The sequence below is a fragment of the Rosa rugosa genome, chromosome 5, assembly GCF_958449725.1.
Source record: "Rosa rugosa chromosome 5, drRosRugo1.1, whole genome shotgun sequence".
Lineage (NCBI taxonomy): Eukaryota > Viridiplantae > Streptophyta > Magnoliopsida > Rosales > Rosaceae > Rosa > Rosa rugosa.
The window spans coordinates 51,759,117-51,781,607 of record NC_084824.1 but is presented as its reverse complement, the minus strand read 5'-3'; the positions used below and the strand labels follow the sequence as shown (position 1 = coordinate 51,781,607).

General features: G+C 36.5%; 1 protein-coding gene and 2 long non-coding RNA genes across 5 annotated transcripts; 2 read left to right on the top strand and 1 right to left on the bottom strand.

Annotated features, from left to right (window-relative positions):
- Positions 1–7,958: 7,958 nt before the first annotated feature.
- Positions 7,959–14,535, bottom strand: LOC133710052 (uncharacterized). Of its 3 annotated transcripts, none has more exons than XR_009846443.1 (5): positions 13,432–14,535; positions 12,662–12,829; positions 12,548–12,586; positions 12,240–12,306; positions 7,959–8,171 (listed from the first exon to the last, which is right to left on the bottom strand). It is a non-coding gene; the product is annotated as an uncharacterized LOC133710052 (long non-coding RNA). The 3 variants fall into 3 exon arrangements; XR_009846444.1 differs by having other exon boundaries at positions 12,662–12,826; XR_009846442.1 differs by having other exon boundaries at positions 12,662–14,535.
- Positions 9,068–10,164, top strand: LOC133713069 (uncharacterized). The gene is made up of 3 exons (XR_009847754.1): positions 9,068–9,772; positions 9,943–10,013; positions 10,116–10,164. It is a non-coding gene; the product is annotated as an uncharacterized LOC133713069 (long non-coding RNA).
- Positions 14,536–14,942: 407 nt separating the features above from the next.
- Positions 14,943–21,332, top strand: LOC133708978 (uncharacterized). The gene is made up of 11 exons (XM_062134572.1): positions 14,943–15,316; positions 15,449–15,644; positions 16,348–16,566; positions 16,766–16,898; positions 17,193–17,257; positions 17,362–17,440; positions 17,574–17,692; positions 17,800–17,878; positions 18,835–18,904; positions 19,114–20,703; positions 20,918–21,332. Exons 1-8 carry the CDS (start codon positions 14,943–14,945, stop codon positions 17,815–17,817), a joined length of 1,203 nt encoding a protein of 400 aa, XP_061990556.1. The 3' UTR covers positions 17,818–17,878; positions 18,835–18,904; positions 19,114–20,703; positions 20,918–21,332.
- Positions 21,333–22,491: the final 1,159 nt, after the last annotated feature.

Below are 22,491 nucleotides of genomic sequence, written 5' to 3'. Positions count from 1 at the left end.
CTATAGTAGGACAGTGACCTCCCAATAGAGATCTCAACTTCTTAGAAGAAGGAGTACCACCTCCATTACGACTTCTCTTATTCGAAACTAACATAACAACTGCCTCTATCCCTCCACTATCGAGGCCTCAACCTCGTTATCTCAGTATTTCAACCGACAAATTGAAACAACACAAGGCATCTAAACATGAATGAATAGAGAGGAGAATAGCCTTTGAGGAAGTTGAGCAGAGAACATGAAAGACAATGCTCCAAGACTTAGTGGAGTCGCCGACCCTGGAATTTGAACTCCACTAGCTTGCATCGTCAACATCGCCTCCTCAGCCAAAGTGCACAATTTGAACATCTCTTCTTAAGATGTTCATAAGAGAACCTCAGGACTGGTTCAACACTTGTAGTAAGAAACACCTTGCACTTAACCACTATCGGTTTGGACACGTCATGAAATAAGAGGATGCACACCACTCCTTTATTGAACATAAAAGAAATCCACTTGTTGACACTGTTGTTGTAAGAGTCCCGTTCCCCTGGTCAGCTACTGACCAGGGATTATTTGCTCAACTACCGTTCGATTGAAATCGGACGGTTGACATACATCTAGATTTTTAAGAGATGAGATATGTCAACCGTCCGATTGAAATCGGACGGTAGTTGAGCAAATAATCTCTGGTCAGTGGCTGACCAGGGGAACATCAGCGGTTGTTGTAAAAACTAGGATGCAAATTACAAATGAGCATAATACTACTTTTCTGTTCAATTATAGACTTTTTAGAAAATGAACATGTTGGACACTAAAGGTCCAAAATGCCCTTCACAAAAACTCATTAATTAGCATAGTTCATAGCCTCGTCTACTCTTATTCTTCCTTCCTAATTTGTAGCCTTGTCTTCTCTTCTACGAATTAGTCTTGAACACCACGATTTAAACTCAAAAATTGCATTCTTTGTTTTTAATCTCATATACTCTTGTACGTATTAGTTACGATATCTACAAACAACATGATGATTTAAACTCATAAACTCAAATGAGTGTATATTAAACCCAATAATCAAGCATTTAAAAAAATTAGTCAAAACAAAAATTATGAAGCAAAAGGCTCCCAAGTTTTTATCAATCTTATCTTCAAAAATACTTCAAAGGATCCTATCCAAGTAATGTACTTAGCTTCTAGTCTCTTTATCAATTACAAAAAGTATAATGAACCTCATTCTCATAGAATCAAGAATATGAAGTTCATTAAATGGAATCCCCTCCCTCCAGGGATTTTGAAACTAAATTTTGATGGTTTTGTCAAAGCTAATGCAATAAATGCAGGAGCTAGATTTTGTTTTTAGAGATGAACAAGGCAATCCTATATTAGCAGCCTCTAATAATTTAGGTTTGAATGATGTGCTAATGTAAGAAGCTTTAGCTTTGCATCGGTCTGTGTGCTGCTCTTCTTATGGATTTCTTCATCTAAAAGTGGAAGGTGATTCAAAGTTATTGATTGACAGTTTTCATAGTTCCATTCAACCACCTTGGCGTATCAAAAACATTCTCAAAGACATCTTTTGTCTATCTAATCAGTTCCACAGTTTTAGCCTAAATCATATTAAGAGAGAAGTCAATTTCTTAGCCGATGCTAATGCCAACACAAGACACAATTCTTCAACTCAAGTTTCGAGAAATTCTCTACCTCTTTCTGCTTGTTATGCTCATTTGTTTGACTATATGGGATTCGGCTATATTAAGGGTTCTTCTTTGTAATTGTTTTTTGCTTCTTCTATCGAAAAAAAAGTTTCTATCAACCTTGGGTGAAAAAAATGCACAAAGGCTAACCTTAGATCTATGTCATCTCTTATCACCTCTCACACTTATGGATTTATTTCTATTGGAAAATTTGGTCGATTGATGTTATTTTTGTCATCAGATTTTGTTTCCTACAAAATTCCACAAATACAATATTTTATTAGTAAATAAATATAATCACATTAATGCCATAATAAGCTGAAAATAGAAGATCAACACTTATCTTTTAGATTTGCGAGCCGCCACCCAATGATTACTTCAAAAAGAGTTTAAGGTTGAGGTGTGTAAACACTGCCTTTAAGAGTAGATTTCGCCCCTCGAAGACAATGTCTTGGTGGAGCAGGTTTGTGGCGCCCTACCCTCCAGGGTACAACAACCTCGATCCTTGTAGGTGTACACTCACAATACTTGGATCGTATCGAACAGCTTGAAACTTTCTTTTGGTGGAATAGATAAATTAAAGGAAACACATGAATACTTTGAGCTCGGAAAGGAAACCAAGGAGATTGAATTTCTTGTTGTATATTTTGATTTGGAAAGCTAGAGATTATATAGGGCAAGGATGATTAATGCAATAACAATTTGCTAATAGCAATTAAGCTTTGTAACTTATGTAACAGAAATGAATATAATGACATTGAATAGGAAAAATCAAAACCGAAGGTATCAAATAAGGAATGAACCAATATAATTGCAGAGTTAACCAAATGAATAATCCAAATTGATGAAATCTCTGTAATAATCACAATCAAAGAGAGTTAATGACACAAAAAGAATTAATGACTATTACTATCTGCAAATAACGGTTCAAAGGAGCTAGGTTTTAAAAATAGCAGGTATTTTGAAATATTCTAATTAAATTCCAACAATCCCCTACTATTTCAAAATACCAAAATTTCAAGGAAAGTGAAAGACAAGGAATACCAAAAGAAAGTGAGAATCAATGCATCAGAACTGGTGCCTTTTGGACTATGAACTAGCCATTGGACAAATTAGTTGTGACCCATGAAACCTTGGTGAAAATAAAATTTTGTATGAACCAAAATTTCTAATTGTGAATCAGACAACTAACCATCCACATTAACTCTCGGATCAAGCTGTTTGAAGCGGGGTGGTGCGAATAGGTCATGCGCCCTACTTGGATATTCATGAATGCTCTAGAGAGTATGCCTTGCTCTTATAGGAAGCGGCCCCACTTCCACATCCATATAGGTGAATCCATCAAGTGTGTACTACAAACAAACACACCACCCAAATGGTTGGGCTATGGAACTCATTAAGAACATTTGTTCAACCTTACGTATTGCAGTTCAAGCACTATTTATTTACACCATAGGGAGGGACCATCAATAATTTTATTTGATAGTGCATCATTGACCAACAAGTGACTTGTTCTTACCCTTATGAACCTACTTCATGGGATCTCCAATCACATAGGTTGGATTACCATCACTCTTGACCTTTGTCTATAGGCATAAGCCCGATCCCCCTCGATGTATTAACCACTAGCTTTTGGCTTTTGGTCTAGTGATTTTGTCAGAGTATTGGCCAAAATCAACTCTGACCTACAAAGCTTATTGAATAATCTCAACAGTAAGTAATCCTCAATGGATTTTTAGTTATCCAATCTCATATAAAAATAAGAGCCTATTTTTCTTGTTTTTCCTTGACCCCCACATTTTTGAGTCTGTCTGAATTAGCCTCAAGCTCATAAATATAGGCAAGATAATATCAAGCCATATATATTTACGCAACGAATCTTCACCGATCAAGGACTTGAGAATTTAATGGCAACATTATGTATCCGATTTCGTGACTTTGGATACTTTAGTCACCCCCATATTTGTAGCCATCAAATGTCTCTTAATTCTTGATCAAAATTAAATTTGATCATGGAGGTATATTGAATGTCCATTTTCTCAAAGCATAAATCGAAGGCAGCAATCAATGAGATAGTTTTTCAAGGCATCAACATAAGGGACAATATCGAGGCGTCAATGAATAAAAACCACATACATTTATTTGTTTTGAAGCAACATTGACAGAAAGGCAACGAAAATTCGAAAGGCAACCCAAAACCTTAAGGCAGCATATAGAGCTAATCATCTGAAAAAATATGGCTAGGGAATCATGTTTAGAGACTTGTTGTCTTTGCATTATATCCGGAAGCACCGATAATATAGAATCAGGCAGCTATTTTCTTGGTAACCAAATTCTCAAGGTAACCATGTTCATTACCGTTTAAATATTGAGGCAACCCTTATTACTTGTAGCCAAATTTCAAGGCAACATTTTTCGAAGGCATCAACCGTAGGGACATATTAATATTCCGAGGCATCAAATTACCAAAGGCAATCGTCAATGTAAAATTGACAAAATAATTTCTCGCAAATGAGGCGTCATCTTAATCAAGAGGCAATGAGAATATTGAGAGGCAACAACTTTATTATTTCCGAACAAACTTGCTACACCGATACATTGTCTCCGAGGGGCGAAATCTACTCTTAATTAAGATTGTTGGAAAATTTGGCCGATGGATGTTATTTTCGTCATCAGATTTCGTTTCTTACAAAATTCCACAAATATAATATTTTATTAGTAAATAAATATAATCACATTAATGTCATGATAAGCTGAAAATAGAATATCAACATTTATCTTTTGGATTTGTGAGCCGCCACCCAATGATTACTTCAAAAAGAGTTTAAGGTTGAGGCGTGTAAACCCTGCCCTTAAGAGTAGATTTCACCCCTCGGAGACAATGTCTCGGTGTAGCAAGTTTGAGGCGCCCTGATCCTTGTAGGTATACACTCACAATAAATCATGAATCAACCATCATCATACAATAAATCAATTTTTTTTGCTACTAAGATATTATGATACGAAGATCTTCCAAGTAACACTAATTTTCAGCAGTAAATATGGTTTTGCTCTCCACACTCTGATTGTTAGGTAAGAAGGTATCAGGCCTAATTCAGCATTGTGAAAAGAATGCCAATACAATAACAAGTTGGTTATTTAGAGTAGTAGTTATAGTTACTGAATTGAAATGTATAGATTGTAAAAAGTTGGTACGTATATAAAAATGAAATGCATAATGGTTGGGGCTGCAAAACCAGAGAGTAAAAAGTTGCACATGAACTTAAATAGCAAAGAACAAGCTATCCTTATCTCAACATATTTAATTCCTTTCAACTAGAAGCAATGATAAAATTGTCAGTATAAATACTTCTATAATATATATTGGAGCATGAATTATCCAAATAACTTGGTAGAAAATAACAAAAAAATTTGGTTGTATTGTAACAAAATAACTTGTTCAACACAAGTTCTCTTGTAACCCGCACGTAGGATGTATAATCATGAATGGCATGCAATTTATTATTCAGACCTGAGCTATTATAGCAGAAGAACAATACAAGTTGACTGCAGGTACAACTTTTGCAGCTGTCTTGACCCAGGCAACACTCACAGTAGGTTTCCAGTCCATAGGTGCTGGGGTAAGTTAGTTTTTATCCAGCATTTTGTCTTTATGGTAGTGATTATTCTAGAAGCATTTTAAATGTATAATGAATAGGTTCCCTCAATTTTTGTGTTTGTGGTAGTGATTATTCTAGTAGCATTGTTACTAGGATGCTGTTATTGAGGATGCACACAGAATATTAAATAACTGATTGCTTCACATTGTTGGATCATTTATATATTTTTTGAACTGATTTGACTAGCATATAGGATAATCTGATGGGAAATGGAATTGATCTTTCAGTCTGAAGTTTTCGCTGTTGCATTTCATTTTTCAATCTGATAGGATAATTGATGGTGGTCATGCTTCATGGTTAGTGTTATAAAGACGATCCCCAAGGAAATCATAGACAAGCCATCATGGAAAAAAAATGGACCAAATATGAAAGGTTAAATTTTAAAATCCTAAACTCTAATTGAATGTAAAGGACATAAACTGTAGATACTAAGTGAAAATATTTTTTATTTTTTTCTTTTGTCTAGAAACACTGTTATCTATAAACAAGGAGCAAGGAAGTTCGTTGATAATGTCCAGGCGAGTATGGGGAATCCAGAAAGGATTCGCTGTCCTTGGAACAATTGTGTAAGTTTCAAACGCCACAACTTTAATGTAGTATATGATCATCTGATCTGCTATGGGATAGATCCTCTTTATAGTAGGTGGACATGGCATGGGGATGAGCCAACATTACCGGATGAAAATGTTGAAATGCCTGAAACATATAGAATGTTTCAGGATGCACTTTTTGAAGATAATGATGCATTTTCTGAAGAAAATGATGTTAGGGAACCTGGAGATGAAAGAGAAGAGTCTGATTTTGGACATTTATTAGAGGAGGCAAAATGTCCTATCTATAAAGGCTCTACTTTGTCAAAAATGTCTGCAACAGTAGCTATGTATAAGTTTAAGGCAAGGCATGGTTTGTCCAATATAGGGTTTGATGATATGGTTGAGATGATTCGTGGGTTTCTACCGCATGACAACACTCTTCCTAGCTCTTTATACAATGCAAAAAAATTGCTAAATGCATTTGATCTAGGTTATGAGAAAATACATGCTTGTGTTAGAGATTGATGTCTATTTAGAAAAGAACTAGAACATGCAGATAAGTGTCCTAAGTGTGGCTCATCACGCTGGAAAGTTGATCAGCGCACACAAAAGATTGAAGAAGGAGTTTCAGCAAAGGTAGTTAGATACTTTCCAATCATACCTAGACTTAGAAGGATGTTCAAGTCAGTTGAGAAGGCAGAACAATTAAGGTGACATCACACACACAAGAGTCAGGATGGCATGATGTGCCACCCGGTTGACTCGTTGGCATGGAAGAGCATAGATAGTAATTGGCCTTCGTTTGCATCGAACCCTCTAACCTAAGACTTGGCCAATCATCAGATAGATTTAATCCCTTTCGTGATTTTAGTTATCGATATAGTTGTTGGCCAGTGATTTTGGTTACATATAATCTTCCTCCTTCTTTATGCATGTCGAAGGAAAATTTAATGTTGACATTGCTTATCCCGGGACCGAAGCAGTCGGGAAACGATATAGATGTGTATTTACAACCTCTTATAGAAGATTTGAGAAAGTTGTGGGTGAATGGGGTGAGGGTGTATGATGCATTTATGAACTCCACATTCAATTTGAAAGCTTTGTTGATGTGGACTATATATGATTTTCCCGCTTACAGGAATTTATCGAGATATTCTACCAAAGGAAAAAAAGCTTGTCCAGTTTGTGGTGTGCAGACATACTCACAATGGTTAACAAATGGAAAAAAACATTCATACATGTGTCATAGAACTTTTCTTCCTCATGATCACCATTTCCGGTCGAAAGCCTAGACAATTAACTAGTTCTGAAGTTTTTGAAGTTGTAAAAAATATTGAAAATAATTGGGGGAAGAAGAAGAAAGGGGAAAATAGAAAGAGGAAGAGAGAGAGTGAAAAAGATAATGATTCAGAGAGTGATGGTGATGATCCTATTAAGCTCACAAAGTGCTGGAAGAAGAAGTCAATTTTCTTTAAGCTGCCTTATTGGAACACTAGGCCAATAATTCAATCAGACAACAGTTTTTCACTGTCATCTGATTATAGGGGCTGTTGTTGTCTATCTCAATGTCGTCTGATACATGAATCAGACAATACCATGAAACTGTCGTTTGATAAAGTTTAGCACAACAGCAGTGGCTTGCATGGCTGTTGTCTGAACACCAGAAAGAACAACATAATGAGTATCTTAACTCTTGTACAAATTAATTTCAGATAACAGCTGCTACAGGAGAGAAACTTGTGAAGAACAGTCAGAAAACATTGGCTTGTAAATAAACTGTTGTCTGAATGAAGCTTGTACATCATCTGACTAGTTGTTTACTATTGATTGAATACAAACAAGACAACAAAAAATTGAAGAAAGCATTGTCTGTTTGTATTTGATAGTACAAGTTTCTTAAAAAACTGTTGTTTGAGTTTTTATTAGACAATGGTTTTGATGTAGAGTCTTGTTGTGCTGAAATGGCTCCAACAACAGGTTTTGCTATCCATTTAGTTGTGTTTAACTCCCTTGGACAATTGTTTTTACTTAGTTGTGGTATGAAAGTGACTCTTATATTTTACTGAAAGCAACTTTGATACATATAATAAACTCCAATAGATCCAACAAAAACAATTTCATAAAGCATTAATCCATTTCATTAGCTTAACAAGCTCTCAAGATTCATAAGGTTTACATGATGATAAAGAATAATACAATTTGCTGGGTGTTCCAAGCTTGATCTCCCAATGACTGCACATTGCCTTTCATTTCCACCATCTCAGTTCAAAGCCTTGAGCAATTTGATACAAAACTTCTCCTAAGTGGTTGATCTGCAAACAATAGCAAAGATGTTACGATTAAGGAGTAACAATAAAGGAGAATGCATATACCAACTGCAAGTATATTCACTACTACAAATTTCCCCAATAGCACCTCTTTTGTAGGCACTAAAAACTCATCAGTCCTTAAGAGAACAGTATCACACTGATTTAAAAAATCAGTGAGACTTTTTTTCCTTCCACTGTACATCAGTGCCTAATGGGTGAATAGAGATTATGCTGGTACTGAAACACTGCCAAATGCATTATAATTATAATATAAGTGGGCTCTTACAAACAAAAAATAATATAAGTGGGCTCCGGGGTTCCTATGTTTGGGCTGAGTTCTTGAGAACTCTTATGCTGTGGTGTCGAGACAGCAAACCTCTCCTCTTTGGTATATATTCACTTGCTTCGACTAAAAACCCTAGCCTGCTCTCTGCCTCTCTCTCTCTTTCTCTCTCCGGTCTCTCTCTCGTTATCATGCAATTTTGTGAGTGTTACTCCAGAATCACTCGATTTTCTGGATAAGAGTTTCAAAAGCCGTGTTATTTTTTAGGCCTAAAGCAACCTCGAGGCTTTGGTGATTCAAGGTTGGGTTAGGTGGACCGGCGGATCTGTAGTTACGTTCTCCGACGACGACGATGATTTGGATCTACAAGGTCTCAAAGGCGTTCGATGGGGCAGGGCAGTGGGGGGCCTGAGCCTAGAGCTTGGGGTGCTCGCGGTAACTCACCCTTCTTCATACTCTGCAGATCCACAGCCTCTCTCTCTCAAGTACTATCTCTTTCTCTCTATCTCTCTGTATCTGTATTAGGCGTTAGATTTGTCTCTCTCTCCCTGTTCGGTTCTGATTGATATTAACTATTTTGCAACTCGTGAAAACAGAGATGAAGGTGATCGCTGCTTATTTGCTTGCTGTGTTGGGAGGCAAGACCAAAACCGAAGACATCAAGAGCATCCTTGGCGTCGGTACCTCTTTTTGCTCTCTTTGCTTCATTTACACATTGTGTTGTTAAACATATGCCCAAAAATTGTGTCTTTCTGATCGATTAGTGTTGTTGATTTTGAAATTCATGTTTTGTATTCCTACTTTACCATGTCGGTTTTCAATTTTGAGACTTAGCAACAGCGTTTTCTATTCTATAACTCTACCGTAGCATTTTGTTTGTTATTACTTAAGACTCAATACAATGAAAAAGATTTATTACTGACTACAATGGATCGGGGCTCGAGGAATTGGGTTTAAATGCTATGCTTTTTGAGTCGCTGAAATCTGTTTTAGGATTAATATGACTTGTATTTAGAAGCACTTTTGTTTGTATACATTTTTCACTCATTTGCCATTGTTATTACAACATATTGAACCTTGTAGTTTTTCTTTTTCCCAAGTGTTTCTAGTATTTGCATTATCTATCTGCAATGAATCTTAGAGCAATTAATTCATATTGTCAATCGGGATTGTTATGTGTATTTTGATCAGTTGATTGAGTAGAACTGTGCATGTAGAGGGTCAGGTTTTAATGTTCATAGTGCTAACACATTCATCTTTTTCACAGTTGGTGCTGAAGCAGATGATGACAGGCTTCAGTTTCTTCTCAAGGAAGTTCAGGGTAAGGACATAACAGAGCTTATTGCCTCTGGAAGGGAGAAGTTGGCTTCTGTATTGAGATTATAGATTATTGCTTAATTTCTCCAGATATAGGATGTCATCTCGTTTAATTTTAAGTCCTTTTATTAGGAACTGATATGTGATTTAATTTACATTTTTTCTTTTTGGCAGGAAGCTGCTCTTGATTTGGTAGCTGTGATGTCAGTGGAGAATTATGTTTAATTTTTGACTTCTCTGTATATGTAGGGATATATGGTATATCCGCTTCTTTTAACTTTCTCACTGATAACTTACTATAGTTAGTCCACTTTTTTAACGGTGATTGAATTTCAATGTTGTGTCAGGTTGCATAAGGACAAATTTTAAGATTAAGGACTGATGTCGAATTCAATTTAGGATTAAGGACTGATGATTTTAGGATTAAGGACTGATGTCGAATTCAATTTGGGGCAAATCTCAGACACATGAGCCAAGCCTTGGGCATAGACATATCATAATCGTTTCTTCAATCGCATATCGATCATTTGCCTTCATACAGTCGTGATTCATGATAAAGAGGTAAACTCCTCTTTTTCTGTGGAATTTTCTTTCGTTACTTGGGTTCTGCAGTTCTGCTATGTTTTTTCTTCTGTTACTTGGTTTGATACTTAGATACTTTGAATAATTGATAACAAACTGCATTGGAGTTGGTATTGAGATTTGGATTGTTCAATATAAGGCTTTTCCTTTTTCTTCCTTAATTCTTCATATGGTGGTGATTTTTTTTTTTTGGTGGGCAATTATTCCTCTATCAGAAACGAAAAGTGAATTTTTTGTGTGCCGCTGTGTTGTTTTTTTTATTAGAAGATGAGTGAGGCTCCGAGCTTAGTTAGTTGGTTTGATACTTTGATTAATTGATTATAGTTTGATTTATTAGATTAGAAGATGTCTGACCTTAGTTTGATGAAATGGAGTTAGTTATTGAGTTCTGAGAAGCCTGAGGAAGAGATTAGAAGCTTTACTGGGTTTTGGTGGATACCAACTTTATCAATTTCTCTATCCAGAATAAGGTGAATGTTTGGTGCTAATTGTTTCATGTATAAGCCATAACTTGTTAAAATTTTCTGTATTGGGTAATATAATTGTTTTTGTTCAATGGTGGTCTGCCCATATGCGAAGTGTGAGTCTTATATGTTAAGATGGCAGTCTGTGTAATTGTTAGAATAAGAACATACTACCTGGTGTAATGTGCAGGTTGTCTGTATCAAAGAAGAGTTGCAGCTGTGGGATGAAGAATTTTTATGTTTATATTTTGATATTTTGTTCAATTTTTTTTACAACAAATATTGGTTGGATTAGAGTTACCGCAGCAAATAAACAAACCCGCGGCATCGCGCTGGATGCTCTGCTAGTGTCTTATTAAACTGCCTTTCTGTTTCAATGTGCATAGGCCTGCAGCTGGGGTCAGGTTACATCGTATGATGCTTGAAGATTTGCCGAATGGTATTATGGATGAGATATTTTTCTACACATTATTTTGTAAATGTCATGTTTGGATTTCTTACAGAATTGAATGCATAGGTTGCTACTTGCTAGATAATACTTCACAGTGCAAAATTTAATTCTTCTTTTCTAGAACTTCAAGTACTGTGAGCACGTTGCCATTTGCTTTGACAGAGTTTGTCCATATCAAAGAAGGGTTGCAGTTGTAGAGAAGAAATTTTGTTGTCTCTGGATGTAATGAATTATTTTTAGTTCGCGAATTTGTTGTATGATGCATTTTTTAATATAGTATACGGTACATGAAATGTAGAGGTGCCAAATACTAGTATTTGCTAGTATTTGGCACCTATTTTTTTATTCCAGTTTAATGATTTTGCCACTGATATAAGTGGAATTCCAAAGCCACTGATATTTGGATCAGTTGCTTTGGGACTGATTTGGATGCAATTTTAGCTTTGGTTAAAGGCATCACACTGATAATTTAACAATGTGCTTAGTCTCATTAGCACATGCAATAGAGGGGACTGATTTCCCATTAGTGGCTGCATAGTGGCTAATGCCATCAGCCACTCTTATCAGTATGCTTTGTCCCAATAGGGACTAATTCAAATCAGTGGGCTTTGGGGAAATTTGTAGTAGTGATTCTAGGCAAGTATTTCCAACATTTTGTCAGTAATCAAAGAGAATGCATATACCAAAATTGGAAATCAGCACCAACTTTTAATAAAGTTATCTATAACAAAATCCAATAGAGAAGTGCATAATGTTAACTTCATGGGATTTGCAAGTCTTGTTTATGCAAGAGTCAACTCCTTCCTTACAGCCGCCAAACTAGCAAAGTAGCAATACAAAATCCCTTTTGGTTTGAAGCTCCCAGTATATGAAGGAAATGCCAACATAAAACAAAATATTTTGTACAAGTTTATAGAAAAATCAAAAATGAAAAGAACAAATCCATAGTTCTATAGGCCATTGAAGAAACTTACATTATGATAAGTTGCAGCTACACCGATTTGAAACATGAGGGCAACATATGGGCATTTGTTATTCTCACTATGTAAGAAAATCAAACAAGATGTAAAATGAAATATAATAAACAAAAAACAAAATAACAAAAAACAAATTCAACAAGGCCATTCATGTTAAGTAGTATGGCATTCATGATAATTGGCAGCTTCTAAGAACACCTTCCCAGATAACTTCCGAGCTAACTACCACAAAATCAAAAATAGATAACCAAAGAAACAGAAATGAAATGAAAATAGAATTCATTAATATGACTATTGTTTCTTACCAACTGATATATCTTTGGCAGAGTAAGGATACCACCACCCTAACAAAAAGAAAGGATCAATTAAATTTTAATAACAATGTAATCAACCATAAAGTTGTACTAAAGTTGCATTACCTTTAAAAACATCGATCGGAGCTCTACTTCCCCAACTTTTAAACCAGTGAGGGCTTACACCTTCCATTGACTGAGTCCGAGTTCAAGACAAGCATCTGACCGCTCAGAGACTTCTAGGAAGCCCTCAAAACTTCCTGGTTCTTCACTGCATGGCCGAAGTGACTCCTTCTAATTCATTAAAACACGTTCAAAATAGACCCAAAAAAAAAAATTAAGTTAATGCTTAAAGCAAGGATTTTGACAAATAAATAATCACTGCTTAACTTTTGGCAAGCACATCCCATGATTCACTTCAATACCTACAGTTCTCTATTAATCTCTCATTCCTTTAAGATAATATTATTTCCACTTCAGAAACTAACAAGAACCAAGGTCCAATATTGAGAAATATGCAAGCAAGACATTCCTATATGATGGCCTCCAACCACTACCAAGAATCCCGCATAAACCAATCAAATAGTCAACATGAAAACTCCATTGGCAACTATGTGACACTAGCAATTAGTTTAATTAAAATAATAATAAATATTGAATATGATGAAATAGAATTGAAACTACTTTCTATAATCAAGACCCCTCATACACTCAAAATAGTGGCAAGCCCAAGAAATTCAAGTAACATTGACTCCAAACAAGTTGACAATGAGGTGTATTTCAACACAAAATGCCTGACTGCATATAACTAGGGCCAAAAAGGATTCTTTCAATCTCATATAACTCAGAATCAGTGGCAAGTTCAAGTACTAAACGGAGTTCAGGATCAAATGTACCTGGAAGCTCACAACAACCAATTTCCGAATCAAAATCCATAATGGAAAACTACCCAAGAACCTAAAACCCAGAACTATCAAATCGCTTTCTTTGTTGTGGGTTTTCTTTGGTAGAGAGTCCCAACCCTAGAACCCGCCATGGCCTCCACCTCCAAGAGCATGCATTCTCAAAATGAAACAAATATCTGTGTTTATACCTACCTCCACCTTCGGTTAGTTAAGTTATTATAAACAAAACAAACAAAATGCACTGAAATTGAAATCTGATAAAGTAAAGAGAGAAAAATTACCTCACGGCGAAGAGCTAAGAGCTCCCGCGACGAGGTCGTCCGGTGGTTATTCGGCCTCAGTGGTCAACGAAATCCTGGGTTTTGAAGCTCGGATCGGTTTGAGCACGTTGGTGGTGGCGGTGTGTTGAAAAGATGGCCGGCGATCGAAGAAGGTTAAGGAACAGCGACGCTGTAGCTTTAGGGGGTCGTGTGTGGTGGTCCGGTGATCTCGATTGAGGGCGGGGTTTTGTTCTCCGGTGGTGTGATAGAGAGAGAGAGAGAGAGGAGTGTGCGGCCCGAGAGAGGGCTAGGGTTCCCTTTCCTTTATATACTACTCCAGGTGAAATGTAAAATTTGGTCGAATGGAGGGAAGTGAAAATTGAAAATTTAGTCAAGTGTTAAAGCCAATTCTAGGGCGCCAACATATTGAACTCTAAAACTCAGACAACATCAATTCAAGTACATTGTTTGAAAGAAAGTGGCATAACAGACAACTTAAAAACTGTTGTGTGAACAAATACAATCAGACAACATCTTTTTCAACCATTGTTTAAACAACAATTGCACAACAGAGAAATAATAACTGTTGTGTGATTAAAAACAATCAGACAACATCTTTTCTCAACCATTGTGTTAATCAACCTAAGACAACATCAATGTAATAACTGTTGTCTGAATTGATTGATTCAGACAACATCGAAAAAACAACCATTGTCTGATTTACAATTGCATAACATCAATGCAACAACTGTCGTTGGATTCGAAATTTAAGACGACAGAATATTTCTTGCTGTCGTTTGTTATAATCAGACGACAGTTAAAATGTTTGTTGTTGTCTGATATGTGTTGTCTGATTGAATTTTTGGCCTAGTGGAAGGTATGTTATTTTTCCCATTACATATTAATTTTCTTTGACCTGCCATATTACAGATCAGTTCTAGTATTGATTAGTTTTAATGCATGCTTTGTTTGTGCTGCAGAATCTACTTTTGCGTCACAATCTAGACATGATGCACATTGAAAATTAAGAATGTTTGTGAGAGCATTAGTGGTACACTTTTGGACATGAAAGGTAAAACTAAGGACAACCTAAACTCTCGTAAAGACTTACAAGAGTTGGGGATTGGAAAAAAGTTGCACTGAAAAAGGGATGGAGCTAGTAGTTCTAAAGGGACTACACCACCATACGTCCTTTTAAAAACAGAGAGACCTATCTTTTGTAAAAGGTTATTAAATCTAAGAATGCCGGATGGGTACAGCTCTAATATTGCAAGTAGAGTGTCATTAGAGGACAATAAGATTCTGAACCTAAAGTCTCATGATTGCCATGTCCTAATACAACAATTGTTGTCATTAGCACTACGAGGATTGCTACCAAAGGGACCAAGGGTTGCTATCTTTCGGTTATGTGCTTCTCTGAATTTGCTATGCCAAAGGGTGATTGATATAAAGAAAGTAGAACTACTAGATAAAGAGCTTCCAGAAACTTTGTGCATGCTGGAGAGGTTTTTTCCTCCTTCTTTCTTTGATGTTATGGTCCACCTAACCATTCACCTTGCACAACAAGTTCTGATTGTTGGTCCGGTGCAATTTTGCTGGATGTTCCCTTTTGAAAGGTGAGTCAGATTCTTTTATTCTTTTCTGTAAAGTTATTCTAATCTTTACTAAATTTTAGTTCATTTTTTCTTATGATTTAGGCATATGAAGGTTTTAAAGGATTATGTTAAAAACTGTTCAAACCCATAAAGATGTATAGCAGAGAAGTATCTAGCTGAAGAGATAACACGCTTTTGTGATGGGTACATCAAAGAAGCTGCTGAAATAGGTGTTCAACATAAATGTAATGAATATTGTGAAGATGAAATTATATTAGAAGGGAAGCCTATTGGTCCGAAGAAGTTAAGACAGTTGACTCCTACTATGTGGGAGATTGCTCATCGTTATGTATTGACAAATACTACAGAGCTTGATCCATCACTACTACAAAAATCGAAACACACAACACTCATCACACAACAGAACTAAAATTTGCTGTTGTGTGTTAACATGAACTCTATCATACAACGGTACAAATATGTTTATGTTGTGTGAATGTAAGCAAACTGGAATTTTTTTTTTTAGGAAGATATTGCACAACTGAGTTAAGAAGTTTCCGTTGTGTGAATGTGAGGCCTAAATGGAGGGAAATGAGCACATAATTCCCTCCCAAAAGGAGCTCAATTTGAACTATCCACACAACAGTTTTTTTGATATCTGTTGTATAAGAAATGTTGTACGAACTTTTAGAAATCCTCTAGGTACACCAAGTGTAACATTCACAAATTTGTACAACAGATTGTCATAGTTCTGTTGTCTGAGCATGGAAGCAACTCAGCAAGTTGCATAGCGCGGCAAAATTTCAATTTGATGAAACATATGTAGGCACAGGCGGCAAATTTTCCCTCCCAACCTGCTTTTTCATCACACTCTCACACAACGGTCATTTTCATCTATTGTGGGAGAAACTTGAGACAAATTGAAGTTTCCCACCAAACAACTTCATTGAAGCCTGACAACCACTCTTATTCCTTTACTTCCCCCCAATTACTCCCACCAAGCCCGAAAATCCCTAGACCTAGCCACATATCGACCTAATTATAGATAAAAGAAAACAAAAGCTCTCGACCCTCTCGACCTTCTCTCTCTCAGTCCTCTCTCAATTCTTGAACCCTCTAGGTCCTCTCTCTTTGTCAGACCTCAGCGCCGATGGAGGTCGCGGCATTCGTGCTGCGCTGGTGGGACGACATCAACGAGTCGACTCAGTGGCAAGACCGCATCTTCTACGCTCTCTGCACAGCCGAACCCCCTCGGCTCCTCCGTCGCTCTGGTCTCTCTCTCTCTGTCTTCTATTTATGATTCGATTTCGTGCTTGATTTTCTATGGATTTGAGTAGAGGTTTGGGATCGGTGAAATTGATGAATAAAAGTTATATCATTGTGTAGTGCAAATTCGATTACCCAAATCCTCTACTCCAATTCACTCTTTATCCTTGAAACCCTAATTCACCGGTTGTTCTTGCTCTCCAGCGAGAGATTAGGGTTCGAATTGGGGCTCGCTCTTCACTTATCCAAACCCACCTCCAATTCAAGGCTTCTCGACCTGGTGATATTGATGAGCGCGAGGTTGTTACTCCTGATGTCATGACCAAGTATTTCATAGGTAAACCAAAACCAGTTCAGTTCAGTAGTATGTTTACCAATGCTTAGTACCCATTTTGTGCTACTCAAGTGACTAGTTTTGTTTCTCGTACGGTTGTGCTATGGTTATTGGCTTTATTAGTTTATCGCAAGATAAGCAATTGTTTAACTTGCTTATGTTGAAGATATTGAACTAGAACCAACTGAGAAATGAGATGGTTTGGAGTTTGTACTGCTAATGTTTAGTTTTGGTGGCTTGTTTGTGTTTGCTGTTTAGAACATTGGACAAGTTTTGATATTTGCCATTAATGCATAGGTGTCACACTAAAGGAAAGATCTCCAGACGGTGTTGGGACGTTAGTTGATGTGGGCTTGAGTAAGGTATTCTCATTGTCTGGTTTTGCTAGTCTTTCACGAGTTATTGCCTGATACTTTTCTTAAATCCCGGGAGTTAGCGATTAATTGATTTTGTTGACAATATGCAGAATGTCGTCGTTGTTCAAGTACTTGATCCTGGAGCAAGAGTTACAGTGGCTATGGGAGACAGTTGGAATTTGGATGCTGGTAATGAATGTTTTGTTCTGAATTCTTTTAACTATAGTGATTCCTTTCTTAACAGTTAGTTAAGGTTTCTTTTCATCTTTTAGTATGAATCTTAGATACGTAATGGTTTCTTTTTCCTATGGCATTTATCTAGATATATCACGGCAGGTTGTATCATCATCCAAGCCAAGGGAAGAAGCAGGGATGTATTGGGGGTACAAAGTGCACTATGCTTCCAATATCACTTCAGTAATGATTGAATGTCCATACGAGGTATCCATACATTGACTCTATGCCTCTCTTTGCCTTATATATTCATGTTGTCTCTCTAATCGTTCGGATATGACCTTCCTTACCAACTTCTATTATCTTAATGACAGGGTGGCTATATCATTTGATTGGGACCTCAGAGCATGGTCAGATTATCAATTCCTCCGATCTCACTATACCCACTTTCAGGTACTAACCATTAATTGATAAGATTGTACTTTTAGATGAGGCGGGTATTGCTTTTCCTGGGTAGCTGGTCTTTAGCCACAAATGGTGGTTGTTCTCTTTGCTAGATGCATACTGTGTCCATAAACTAGATTGCTTATTTATAGGGAGACTCTTGATGTATGTGGGACAGGTTTTAAACATCTTTCAATCTGTCGACCTCTGATTTCTTTCAGGGCCAATTGCTTATTTATAGGGAGACTCACCTTTAATATCCCACTAAATGCATCATGCCAATTGAAATTTCTGAAGTTGGAGAAGTTATGAAAATGAACCATGCCATATTCTTCCTTCAATTTCATTTTTGCTGCATCTCTTTGCAACTTAAGGACTAGCTGGTGATAGCTCTATGAGGAACATCTCATCTCTTTCTCCATCAGGCTTTCGCAATTGAAGAAAATCCTTCCCTCCTGTAACATGAGATAGATAGCGCACCTCACCCCACCTTCTCCATTTCCTTTTTTACTTTTCTAACAAGTGCTTGAATTGCTCCTTTAAAAATTGCTGGTTTTTGTTATTTTCCAATCAAGTAGGTGCCCTAGTAGCTTTTTCAAAGATTTGGCGTGAGGCAGCCATTCCTTTTATTTTTTAATTTTTTTATATTACTTTAAGAAAATACACACACACACACACACACACACACACACATATATATATATATATATATATATTTAAAGATGCATCAAGGTTAAAGGGGTTAGTAGGCATAATTCCTGTTGAATATTTTGGTTTAACAATTGATTGCTCTGAGTGTATTTAAGAGGACCATGGACCTATAATTAGTATCGATATATCAGGTTCCATTGCTTTTCTTTAGGAAAAATTAATTGAGACATGAAGCTAATGTATAGTTATATAAATAGAGATTTGTACCTGCTTATCCACTTATACTTGTTATTTGACTGAATGAAATTTGTTAGGTATCTATTGATTGCATTTGGTGGACTTGCTGGGTTGGAAGAGAGCATTGAAGAGGATCATAACTTAAAGGTATGGTTGCTTAGGGATTGGTTTGGGACTTGAATGTTAAATGCTGGGCAGGTGCAAGTCTTTGCTTCCTGTAATGCTAGAAATTAGCTATAAGCTCTGTGAACAGTTTTATGATCTTGGAAGTGTTTGCTTGACAACTTGTAATAGTTTGTTTAACTGAAAGTAATAAGGTAGAAAGGAAAAGGTATTTAATACTTTTATTGACACAGGCAAAGAATGTGAGGGAGGTGTTTGACATATAGCATGAGAGCTTGAAGGAACAACATGAGCTTCTCCAGAAAGTAGTGAAGCCTTTGACGGGTCGTTTAGAGATCTTAGTACCCAATGGTGGCCGTAACAGTCACCGTTCTTCAGGTAACATTGTCTTCATAATTGTTTGTATGTTTTGTTCAATATTCAGAAATTGACCTTGTGTAGTCTACATTGTGACTGATCAGATGATTTTTTTGGGTTAGGTGTCTGCTTACATATCTAGTATATATATTTCATTTTCTTGGTGTTCTGTCGGCCTCCCATATCAAGCTTCAATTGTTGTGTTTAGGTTGGAACAAAGCAAAAATTTAGTCTAAGATAGGCAGTTTTAAGGAGCTCAACCCAAACTTCAATTTTGTTCCTATGAGTTATAATTAAACTTTATTGTCCATCATGACGTCAAGTCGTTCGTGATACTTCATGATTCCGTTGAGTACATGTGGTGCTGACTTAATTCTTTGATCTATGGACTCCCACAGACATGAATGATCTTTGGATAAACTTGTTGATATGTACTGTTTAGGAATTTAGGAAAACAACTTCCTGTTGTGCATCTAGACCATATTCCTTCTATTCTGTATAGGTAAATTTTTGGTTTGTACTTTGTAGCATAAAGTTTGTGACCAGATTCTGGAAGGCATCTGAAGATATTTTTATAATGTGTTAAGAGTTGATGCTGCCAGGCATTCTCTCTGTTTCTGTCTTTGTCTCTCTCTATCTCCTGTTCTTTTTTCCTAAGAGAAGTGACTGGGTATCAACTGTCACAACTCCCGATTCTTTAACTTATTTGTTGCCTTTACACTTACTTCATATAGTAGAAGCTCCACATTTGTACATGCTATATTCTCTATAATATCTGTCTTGCCTGGGGAGAAACTTTTTAGATAATCATCTTTGACCTGCAGATATTAACTTGTTATTTGATCCAACTGAGTGAAGAAAGTTCTTTTTGCAATAGGGTGTTTCTGTATTTGCATTTTAGAAATTAAAGGATGATCATCTTTTCAAAGATGTGTTGAATACATGAAAATTTGGGCTGTTCTCCAACCTACCTGTGACTCTCTGAGATTTATTCCTCCTTTTTTATGATTTTTAATGATTGCTTGCTTTTAAACTTGAAGTCCATTACCATTCTGGATTTCGGGTAATGCTGTTCATGTGGAAGCCTAGGATATTTTGCGGATAAGGTTATGGTTACTATGAAACCAATGAGGCTGTGAATGTAGAACTTGCCAGAAATGTTGTGCAGCTAAGTTGGAGTTTTTCCGCAACTCAAATTTTCTCGATCTTTGCATGCTTTTGGACATAAATTATTACAATATGAAAAATGTTATTTGCACACACTCAACTCATTGTATTAACTTATCACTTTATGTGGCAGTAGATGTGAGTAATGGTTATATGCTTTTTCCCAATTAGTCAATGCTCTACTTCATTTCTTATGTTTATTAATTATATTAGGCTTAAATTTCTTTTTCTTCAGCAAACTCGTCAATCTACTCAGAATGTATGTTTGTGTATTATCAAGTGCAGCAAACACTAGTGAAGTAAGTTCCCTTACATTTCTCTTGAGCATATTTTGGTGGTCTCTCTTTTCCAATAGCTATGTTTTCCAACATACTTTAGTTGTTAATTTCTTTGGTAACCTGCTAGGTACTCACTCAGAACTTGTGTTCAACAGCAGCAAGCAATTAATGTCATTTTGAATGCATGGCCACAAGAAACTAATGTCAAAATTTATTATAATCTGCATGGTTGCAGACTTGCAGATATATGGGTACAGAATGGCATTGTGGGCAGAGCATTTAGGACTTGTTGAAGAATGTTTCAATCAGCCAGAGTTTTGAATGTGTTCAAAGGGTAAGGTCATTGGGTGAGCATAACTGGAGTCAATACTAGAGCTTCTGCAGGGTCCTTGTCCATCATGTGTAGGATAGATGGCTTAAGAGATCGAAAGACTGCTTATCATCTTTGCCTACAAGAGAGCTTCTGCAAGAACAAATGAAGGTGCATTAAAGGAAAGCAGCAGTAATCTATGTAGTTTAGGTCTTCCTAGCTAGAACATTTTACAAGTACAGACAATTCTCTATGTTGTCCTATCTTGAATTATATGGATTATAGTACTGTTTCTATGGTCATATATTGAGCATTATTTCTGGAAGAAAGTTTATATGGATATTCTTGTTGTCGAAGTTTCATTCATACAACACAATACAAAACAATGTGTTGTATGACTGTGAAACAGTTCAAAAGTAAGGCTTTTCCCACAACAGTCATTGGTTAGCCAATTTGATTATGATATTCACACCACAGTTAAGACAATATAGCTGTTGTGTGAACCAACAACCAACAACAGAAAATAACAAAATTCTGTTGTGTGAGATTCATAACACACAACAGAAATAAAATTATCCCTGTTGTCTGAATCAATCAACAGACAACAGATATCATTTCATTGGGTTGTCTGTTACTTATCTCAGACAACAAAGAAAAAATTCTGTCTGTTGTGTGTTATGAATCTCAGACAACAGATAAACAATATAATTGTTGTGTGTTATGAATCTCAGACAACAGCTAAATTTCATTTTCTGTTGTCTGAATGGCCATGCCAATGCCGAGGTATCCCCGCGCATGCCATGCCAGGCACATGCCTACGCAGAATTCGCACAACAGAACTAAATATCTGTTGAGGAAATGAATATTGCACAACGGCAATTTCACCGTTGTGTGATTTTTCAATCACACAACACTCGTTTAGACCACAGTGAGGCTGGTCATCACACAACTCCAAATCTCCGTCGTCTGATTCACTTATTGTAGTAGTGCATGGAAAGAGTAAGATTTTTATCTATTTCTGTTTTATTTATTAGCCTTTGATTATGCTTGGTAGATTTTGTGGAGGCTTTCTGTTTGTTTATATCAAATCTAAATGTTCCTTGTTTGTTGAATTCAGTTGCTTTAAACTATTGTTGGTGCATGTTGCTATGTAGTGTATGATTTAGTTGTGCCCTACTTTTATTTTTACCCTTACTAATTCGTACACTAAATTTATTATAACTTTGTATCTTACCAGGTTACATAAAGATGAGCTTAAGCTCGTCGACAAGTGTCTTGAAAAAAACACAAGTCTTCTACAAACGAAACATCATAGGACTTTTAGTGATTGGTGGTAGATAAAGTTAGAACCAGCGATTGTAGCAATATGTCGGATACTGTAAGGTGGATTGCTTGTAAGCCAAAACGGGAAGTTTTGTCATGTTCAGGCTACCTTATTAACGGGAACCGATTTCACACTAGGGAGTCTGAAAAAGGGACACAGAACTGTGGTGTTTCTG

Coding starts and splice junctions, on each gene's coding strand:
- LOC133708978 (XM_062134572.1), top strand. CDS start 14,943: ATGCCGGATGGGTACAGCTCTAATATTGCAAGTAGAGTGTCATTAGAG. Junction 16,899..17,192: donor CATGACCAAGTATTTCATAG/GTAAACCAAAAC, acceptor ATTAATGCATAG/GTGTCACACTAAAGGAAAGA. Junction 17,258..17,361: donor TTGATGTGGGCTTGAGTAAG/GTATTCTCATTG, acceptor GACAATATGCAG/AATGTCGTCGTTGTTCAAGT.